General features: G+C 43.4%; 1 protein-coding gene across 1 annotated transcript; it reads left to right on the top strand.

Annotated features, from left to right (window-relative positions):
- The first annotated feature begins 4,570 nt into the window (after positions 1–4,570).
- LOC127364125 (uncharacterized protein C11orf87 homolog) lies at positions 4,571–7,222 on the top strand. The gene is made up of 2 exons (XM_051401321.1): positions 4,571–5,225; positions 5,678–7,222. Exon 2 carries the CDS (start codon positions 5,771–5,773, stop codon positions 6,203–6,205), a length of 435 nt encoding a protein of 144 aa, XP_051257281.1. The 5' UTR covers positions 4,571–5,225; positions 5,678–5,770; the 3' UTR covers positions 6,206–7,222.
- Positions 7,223–9,151: the final 1,929 nt, after the last annotated feature.

Here is a 9,151-nt window from a genome sequence, read left to right as displayed (position 1 = left end):
TCTAAAGGGGTTAAATGTCTTTACCTTTAACAATGAATCACATGACCACTTGCATAGGAAAGGTGTCGCTCATATTTACAGACCCAAAGAGAAATATCACCTCACTCTGCAGCTCCCATCAGCTGCATAGTTTTATAAAGACTTTCAGCTCATTATTCTGGCTTCCAGCACTCAACTTTATTGTTTTGTTCCAACCTTGCCGCTCTCACGGTGTCATTTTCAGCCACAGCAGGCAGCTGTGTTCAGCACAAAAGCTGCAAAAACCCCCACTGCACCGTTCCTACTCGACACCAAATGGACAGAGGTAGAGACTAGCTGGTGAACACAGTGGAGAGTTTAGCAGCTAAAGAGACAGATATTTCCCTCAGGTGTTGGTGGAGATCAAATTAGAGCCTAAAACACAAATTAATGCTAATGTTGCTCCATATCTGCCGGATGTGGAAACAGGCAACTGTTTGGTAACAAATATCAACTTCAATGGGGATAATATGCCAATGTTGTGTCAAGAACTTGTTTCCACTGCACCCAAGTGACTAAAAATGTAGCTTTAGCCAAGTGTTGTAGTTGCTTAAGAGTAACAATAGTTTATACAATCTCAACTGTGCTGTATTTACGTTACTTTACGCTTTAAAATCGTTGATACTGGTGATTAAAATCCATTTGTATCGATGCAGGTTTTGCAGAATCGCTCAGTATCGATGTTCTTGTCTGACGACAGTCTTGTTCTACGCTGTGATGTGCAGCGGCAGCAGACTGAGAGCAGCTGACAGCGACAGAATCAAGACACTTCGACATCAGGAAGGCTGGCTGTGTCCTGAGGGTGGGAGGAGCAGATGGATTCTCTGGTGGAGGTGTGAAAGAGGCGACCGCTGCCCGAGCTACAGAGCATCGTGGACATGGATTGATTGACATGCACTGGTGCAGATGTTCGCTGTCCCCAGAGGAGGAATCATGCTGCCTTTTTATTTATCCCATTAGAAGGTGTTTAAAATGAAACAGATCTGTGAGTTTGAAAGAATATCAGACGTCAAAACACAACATAGTGCTTCATAATATTATAAGGAGGGATTTTTATTGCTTTGGAAAGTTTTAATTTATACTTATTTGAGCTGAGTTCAGTCCCTTCCTCGTGTGCGTGATGTTTCTTTTCCCTGTTGATTTATTTCTATTTAAATTGTAACTGGTGTTCTGTCTTGGCCGGGTCTCCCTCGGAAAAGAGATTTCAATCTCAAGGGACTTCCTGATTAAATGAAGGTTACATAAATAAATAAATAGATAAACACATAAATAAAATGTTACAAAATAATCCACCAGGAATGTGTGATGGCAGCAAAGCCAGGTTCGACTTTTTATCTAACGACACTGCGTTTTGTCTGCCCTCTTTGTTGGCCTTGCAACAACAAAGTGGTCCCATTCAATCGGATCCAAGAGAGGGAGCTCCGTTTCTAAACGTCGGTCTGAACGCAGCCTTCTTGAAGGCCTTTACACACCGGGGGACGAGGCGAATATACGACATATCGCATCAAAACTATTCATATTGAATATTTGCGATGCAGATTTGAAAAGCGTTTAGCCCGAGTAGCTCAACTTGTAGAGTGGTGACTCATGTGCTAATGCTTACCAAAGCGTTCCAGGTTCAGTTCCAACCTGTGGCCCATCGCTGCATGTCGTCCCCCCTTCTCTCTCCTTCCCCCCAAGTTTCCTGACTATCTTCAGCCGTCACTTTCCAAATAAAGGCACAAAAAAGCCCCAAAAATAGTTGGAAAATAAATGAATAAATAAACGAAATCCCCCACACACACCACGGACCAAGCAGCCACTTGCAGAGCTCCCAGCGGCGGATAGAGGGGTCGGGGTCGCATTCACCGGGTCCATCTCAGTTGCCCGTACCTGGGCTGTATTAATACGTTAAAACATCAAACTAATGAAGGCAGCGCTTTGTGCGGGCTTTAAAGAGAGCATAGACGGAGCAGTCGGTGCAGAGGCGTCATCCCAAGTCACTTTCTATCACTTTGGCCTGTGTGTGAATTTTAGTGTCAGTTCAGAAGGGTTCATCTGAGCGTGTGTCAATATGTGCATGTTCATCATATGTGTAGGCCTCGATGTGGCAGCGTGTGGTGTTACTCAACACTCATACATCAGTAATATAGCGTGTCTGTTTCAGTGCATGTGCCCAGCCTCCCCCTACGCGTGCCTGGAAGTTATGGCCCCTCCGTGTTCAGATGTGATCCGTGGTCCGTGGGATGCACGTTACACAATGATTTGTTAACTGCCCTCGTCGCAGCAGTTGGCTCGCTGCTGGGCAATTAACGACTCAGGGTTAAAGTGTCACTGCTAATTAAACTTCACAAATGCACACGAAAAAGATTTAAAGGTCTCGTGTGTGACATTTAGGAGGATCTATTGGCAGAAATGGGATATAATATTGATAGGTGTGTTTTCATTAGTGTTTAATCACCTGAAAATAAGAATTGTTGTGTTTTTGTCACTTTAGAATGAGACGTTTTTACATTTCTGCAATACAGCTTGGTTGAGGCGAGTGGTTTTCAGTTGGTTGCAATCTGCAACTTCACCACTAGATGCCACTAAATCTTACAAACGAGTCCTTTAATTGTTTGTTTTCTGTTGTTTTACCTCCATCCACATTTTGATTTAATACTTTACAGCTGTGAACATGTCCTCCACTTTATTGATGCAATGCCTTGTGGGAAAATAGCATCCATTAACAGTGAATTAATTTTGTTAGCGTGCATACTTTACCACTTTTCCAGCGTGAACACACTCCATACTCAAACCTGCTTCTAATTAGTATGTAGTATGAAACTAGGACACACTCTATAGCAGTGGTTCTCAACCTTTTTGGTGTCAACAATCCCCAGATTTATTCACAACAGGCCACGGACCCGAATTTGTTAAGATGTGGTCTCAGGCAGTTATTCCATAACTGAAAAGTCAGTCTTACATTCTGTCATTGGACTTTTATTCAGTGAAATAATAGTGAAATTAAAATATTCTCCATGTTTCTGGGGACCACTAAGGACCCGTGGAGGTCTGCAGACCCAAGATTGAGAACCACTGCTCTATAGGAGGAAAATAAACAGCTGTATGACACCAATAAGCTGTTGTCATTATTAAAACACTAAATGGAAACTGATGGCAAGTAGTATCAGTGACATACATTATGCCTTCACAGAGCTTTAGTAGGTCGAGGTGTGGCCTCATTGTCTGCATTCTCCTTTACGCTTCTATATTTGGAGAACATGTCACACAGCCTGCAGTAATCTTCCAGTCAGGGAGGAGCTCAGCTCTAAATTAGTGGTTTTCAAACTCATTCCAAATGACTTTTAAGTAAAAGATTTAAGCTCCTCACCAAAAGTAAAAGTGAGGGTGCGATATATTATTCAAGTGTAGAAAACAAGCTCTTAACTGGGCTCCCCACTCGTATATTAAGCCTCTTATTTCAAACACTTCCTCACCGAAATTTCACGACTGTGCTAAGTCTATGAGGATTACAGGTTATCCAAGAGATCGGGTATCCAGGAGGACAAAGCCAAAGGCAAATGTCAGACCACGTAGGGGTTTATCGCTCATGACAGTCATTGAGCCAGAAGTTTGCTCTGGAAGGAAGTGGGTGGAGATGAAGAACATCTCGGGTGACTTTAAGACATCAGTAAAGGTTGAGATTGTGTGAAGGAGTGGCTGCTTTATTTTAAAATAAACAGCATATATTGTATGAAATTTAACCTGACTGACCACCCCTTTATCCTAACCTATGATTGCGAGGCGGGGACCTGAGTTCGAAGCAACTGTTCAACGAGTAAAGCAGACTTTAAACCGGATAATGAACCAGTTATAAGAACGTTTGGGTGCATCTAGAGTTGACTTTTAAATAGTCTAATAGTCATATTTTCATCACTGCAGGAGAGACGCTTTCCTAAAATGTTTTCATCCAATGTATGTGAAGAAAGCAGGGAAGGCTGGCGTCACGAGCTGTGCAGATTTAAGCAGAATATAATGGAAACTTTACCACAAAGAAATGGAAATGCAGCCACAACAAAGACTGAGAAACTGAAGCCGGTGGAAGGCGACTATTGCATAAGACCATAAGAAGTGTGACACTTAAAGCTTCCCTTTCATGTTGTCTGTATTTACTCCGGGGAGGTTTGGAAAGTGGCATTTAAATAAAATATCTCTCAGTCATTCACATGCTAAAGGCCTAACCTGTGAGCTGTGTAGTCTATTGTGTGCGACCAGGAGAAAAGCGTATCTTTCGACATTAAATCGAGATTTTAGACGACATACTCTGGGATCTGGTCAACATATAAGTGGGAATGATCACAGTTTTCATTATCACTGAAAAAACAACAAATGATGGGACATTTATTGGTGTTTTCTTACATCTGGAGAACAGGATTTGTAGTCCAGAGAAGCTCTGCAGCCCTACAGTTCTTCATTATAATGCAGTTTCAGCTTTGTGCTTTTGGCCATGTTGCAGTTCATTGTGCAGCTCTACTTTCCACCAACTTTTCTTGCTAAAAATTGACGCCTCCTACTCTTAGTCTTGGCCCACATTGATGCATGACAGCTGGACGTTATTCACACGCCTCACAATGAGGCTTTAAAGCTTCAAATCGTGTAGGTTTGCAGCATTTGTCTGACCACACCCTGAGGAATGCCAGTGGATACTGATCAGACTCTAAACAGCTCCTTTACCTTCTTCTGTTTCTGTATGATTTGACCTGATGAGCAGTTATGGATGGGGTGATCAGAGGGAAACCTGAGCTCTCTGGTGTTGGTGATACATAGACTATATTTGAAGAAGGGGAAGATAAAAAAAAAAACCCCAGCACAGCCCTGCCAGCTGACTGCTATACGGGACCTTTAATGCAGCTGCAGCTCTTCATTCAGATGCTGAGTGGAGCAGCGGATGACCGGAGGAGGGACCGCTTTTTCTAGGAAAACCAGCCCACAATCTTTAGTCTGATCGCGTTTTTTAAACCCCCCACTTTGACTCATCCTGAAGGATTTGCCTTGCATTTAGCGGAGGGGGAGCGCGGTGCCTGGATGCGGGACTGAGCGGATTGCGGCAATCACAGCGTCCTGAGTGATCGGAGCTCAGCAGCAGCATCACATTGTATGAAATGCGTCACCGTGATCCAGTTTCCCCATTTACAAACATCAGCTCCCCGCTCACGGACTGTTCCCCGCACTGACCGTTTCACCAGGTAAGGACTGCTCTTTTATTCCAACGCTCAGGTTTAACATTTGATCAGAGGCAGACTTTATCCTCCTTCACAACCCCTCGTCCTAAAAAACGCTGCTGCGTGGAGTGCGGGGAAGGATGGACCCTGTTAGGGATGGCTACATCTTGGAGGCCTGTACATTACAATAGATGATGTATTGTCCCGATTCCCACCTCATCTCACATTCATAGTGTTTTCAGACGCAGCACGCGCTCCATTAGAGGCTGGCAGCTCTTATTTAACACGCTGATTTAGAGCCAACGCTTCTCATGTTAATTGCCCCAGGCTTATTAATGCACCCCGGAGCCGTTAATGAGCGCTGGTGGTGGGGGTGGGGGTGGGGTGGGGAGGGGGGTGGGGGGGTCTGATTGCACTGATAGGCAGCCTCCTGGTCTGGAGCGGGGGGGTCTCATGTGTCTGTCTTTTCGGTGCAGGTAACCACATGCGCGGGCCGGTGTCACCGCGCTGAGCCCGGAGAGGAGAGCACGAAGGGTACCGGGGGGGTCAGAGACACAAGAGTGGACCGGATGACAGCCAGAACCTCGGAGGCCTCGGGACTGTCGGTGCCGCTGCGCCGCTGTCACGGGGTCCTCCAGGCCAACAACGGCACCTGCGCGGAGCAGCTCAGCATCTTTCCGCCGTTCTCCTCCGCCCTCGCGCTCCTCGTGCTGGTGGCCGTGCTCGTGGGGATCATCCTCGTTTCCCTGGCAACCTTCCACTTCCACAAGAGGAAGCTCCGGAACAGGAAGATCCAGCGCGCGCAGGAGGAATACGAGCGCGACAGTCGCAGCCCGGCGCGCGGCGGCCCCGGGGCGAGCGGGGAGCCCGCGAGGCCGTGCGTCATCATCCGACCGGTGAAATGCGAGGAGAAGCTCTCGTGCCAGAGCGCGGGGAGCGCGGAGGAGGCGGCGGAGGAGGCGGCGGAGGAGGCGCAGCACCAGACGGTTCCTCTTGACTGTTAACTCAGAGCAACTTCAGGGAACGAGACTGTGGAATAAACAGGAAAAGCAATAAGGCACAAAGAACTCCCACACCCATCTCTGCTGCTTGTAGGGTTAGAATAACGCAGAATACTGAGCAGAATAGTAGGCCTAGAGGTAACATAGGGCCGCACACACACACACACACACACACACACACACACACTAGTATTTAGCCAACTGGTAACTCCTTATGGGACTGTATAAAGTATTTGCCTGCTTTGACTTTTGGACCTCTTCCTCTTCCTTAATAAAAAAAACAAAAAAAAAGATATCTTCCCTGGGATGTGACACACGGTTGTGTTGGGTAGTTTAAAGAGCTGGAGACACAACACAGACCATAATGGCTCGCTGATCTTCCTTGGCATGTCCTTCCGACACACTACCAGTATGTAGTTAGACTATAATGGATGTTGTGGTGCTGTTAGGCAGTGCAATGCTGCATATAGGCTGTAGAAAAAATGGCTTATTTGTATGCGTAGTAATTTTTTCCTTGACTTAAGTGACTTAGCATATTTGCATAAAGTACTGTCCTCCAATGTCTGTTAGACATCTGTAGGTTTAGCTCTAGTTAGCCTGACAGGATGCAAGACTTATTTGCTGTAGTTATGCACATAAGAGTTTCCTTTAATGTGTCAGATAGTTAGAAGTTTTAGCGCTAAATAAACAGTATTTTCATTTTTCAGTATTTATAATGTATTCTCTCTCTGACATGTAATAACTTGAGAATCCTTCCAAGAGAGGGTTTTAAGTTTAAGCCAGTCTTATTCTCTCTCTCTCTCTTTTTTGTTTTTGTTTTTTGAGCCTTCATATTGTATCATAGTGGGCCTAATAGAAATGTGATTTATGATATCAATTCACTGTAAATGTATGCCATTATGAGAGCTGGAATGTTTTACAGTAACAAATCATCTTTCTGGAGTTCATATAACCTGCCTTATCAAAAAGGAAAATATGTAATATCCAAAGTTTATAAATAAATACTTTATGTTAATCCTTTGACTGTGTCAGTAACCTTTGGCCATTAGCGAGGGATGGATTATCCACGAGGAGGTGGCACACAATCAATCACATATATTCAGTTTAACTTTTATTTTTAGACTCAGGTTAACATAAAAACAACCAAATACAACACACAGACGACAACTTAAAGATATTAAATCATTGCAGGTCACAATATTTGCTCAGACGCTCATAAACATTACATTAATGTGGATGTTGAAAGGTCACAAATCAATCAATTTTAAATCCAAATAGTCTTTTTGTATTGAACATAAGCCAATCAATGTGGCCATAACAGATTATTAACTTTTATGTGTTCATTTATGCTTTTAAACACGTTATGTGTTTAATTTGATCAAACTGGGGGGGCAAACAAACAAAAATTAACAACAATAAATAAAAAATTGCAGGATTAAAACTGAATACAATAGAAACAATAAAATGTAAAACATCAGTAAATGATGTTGAGCTATATGTCATGAAACTACAGTGAGTTTATTCTGACTGGAACAAGTTGACTTCAATTTCTTATGAATTAGACAAAAAAATTACTTATTATTTACTTACTTATTTTTTCTTGCATTTTTAAATAGAAAACAAACATTTTAGGGCACATCAATCCCCCAAAAAACCTGCGAAATCCTGGCGGGACTGAATACGTTTTTCCTTTTTATTGTAAAACTGAAACCTGCATCTTTGTGCCTCCATACAGCGACTGGCACAAGTAACGTAGGACATCGAAAAAGCAAAGTCAAAAACAAAAAGCGCCCTCTGCTGTTTAAAAAGAGTCTCAAGATTCAATTTTTATCGCACCGATTTTGAATCTTCACATATTTGTATATCGGATCTACTGGCAGAAATTAAATATAAGGTGATATAATATAAGAATATACAGATTTTATTGATCAAGAAACAACACAATAGAAAACACACATTAAATAATGTATTTTAATATAAGTAATAATAAGTGTTTTTCTTCAGACGCTGCGGGTCACCTTCACTGGAGTCCGCCATGTTTCTACAGTAGCCCAGAAAACAAAAACTGGCTCTATTTTACGCTTTTTACATGTTTCACAGCCACCGTAGTTTCTCCATCGCACTCAGGGTGAAGCGAGTGAGTTGCGATCTGTAACTACAATGCTAGACGGCACTAAATCCGACACACTGGACCTCTAACTGTCTCACAATATGTCATTACACCACCTGCCATCAAGGAAATGTTCAGCTACATTAAATTGACTAGTAAAACTTCCAACCCTTCACCCAATATAAGAGGTGACATTTTCATTACATCACCCGTTCGAGCAGACAATAAAAATGACCTTCCAGAGGGAGATCCAGAGTCTGCTGCACTACACACAGTCCAGGCTACATAAGACCGTGTTAACCACACGTACTGAACCACGTCTGTCGCTACAATAAAATCAAATCAGTGTGATTGACATGAAGGTTATCCATACAAGTGCCATTCTTTAATCTCAACGTATCCCTGTAACGGCGAAGCCCCAGCCTTGTCTCATTGGAGGTCAGTGGAAGTGAATCAGCATCAGTCGGAGCGTTGGCCGGGTACCAGGACACCATGTTCCTAATTGTCCCCGGCAAGAAAAGGCCTGGGAATATGAAGCAGTCTTTTGGCGAGACTCCAGCCCTGGAAGATGCACTGACAGACTGCCCGTCTATCTTATCTCATTGGCATAAGTGCAACAGAACGAAACCATTTATCTTCGCAGGGGAATTTGGACGTAAGCCGGTGAAAGATGACTAATGCATTCTGCATTCAAACATACGCTCGCTTCGGAGCAATTCATAGATGAGGACGCAGGACCTCGTACGTGCTTAAAGCATAAAACAAAAAGCATTTTAATGGAACGGCACTGTAATAAAGGAGACGTGGATTTCTTGTAGAGGATGTAATTAGAACGAATA

The sequence above is a fragment of the Dicentrarchus labrax genome, unplaced genomic scaffold (assembly GCF_905237075.1).
Source record: "Dicentrarchus labrax unplaced genomic scaffold, dlabrax2021, whole genome shotgun sequence".
Classification (NCBI taxonomy): Eukaryota; Metazoa; Chordata; class Actinopteri; family Moronidae; genus Dicentrarchus; species Dicentrarchus labrax.
Note: the sequence above shows the minus strand (reverse complement) of the source record. Positions and strands in the feature narration are given on the sequence as shown.

Bases quoted from the DNA above. Each gene is read 5' to 3' on its own strand.
- LOC127364125 (XM_051401321.1), top strand. From the start codon at position 5,771: ATGACAGCCAGAACCTCGGAGGCCTCGGGACTGTCGGTGCCGCTGCGC.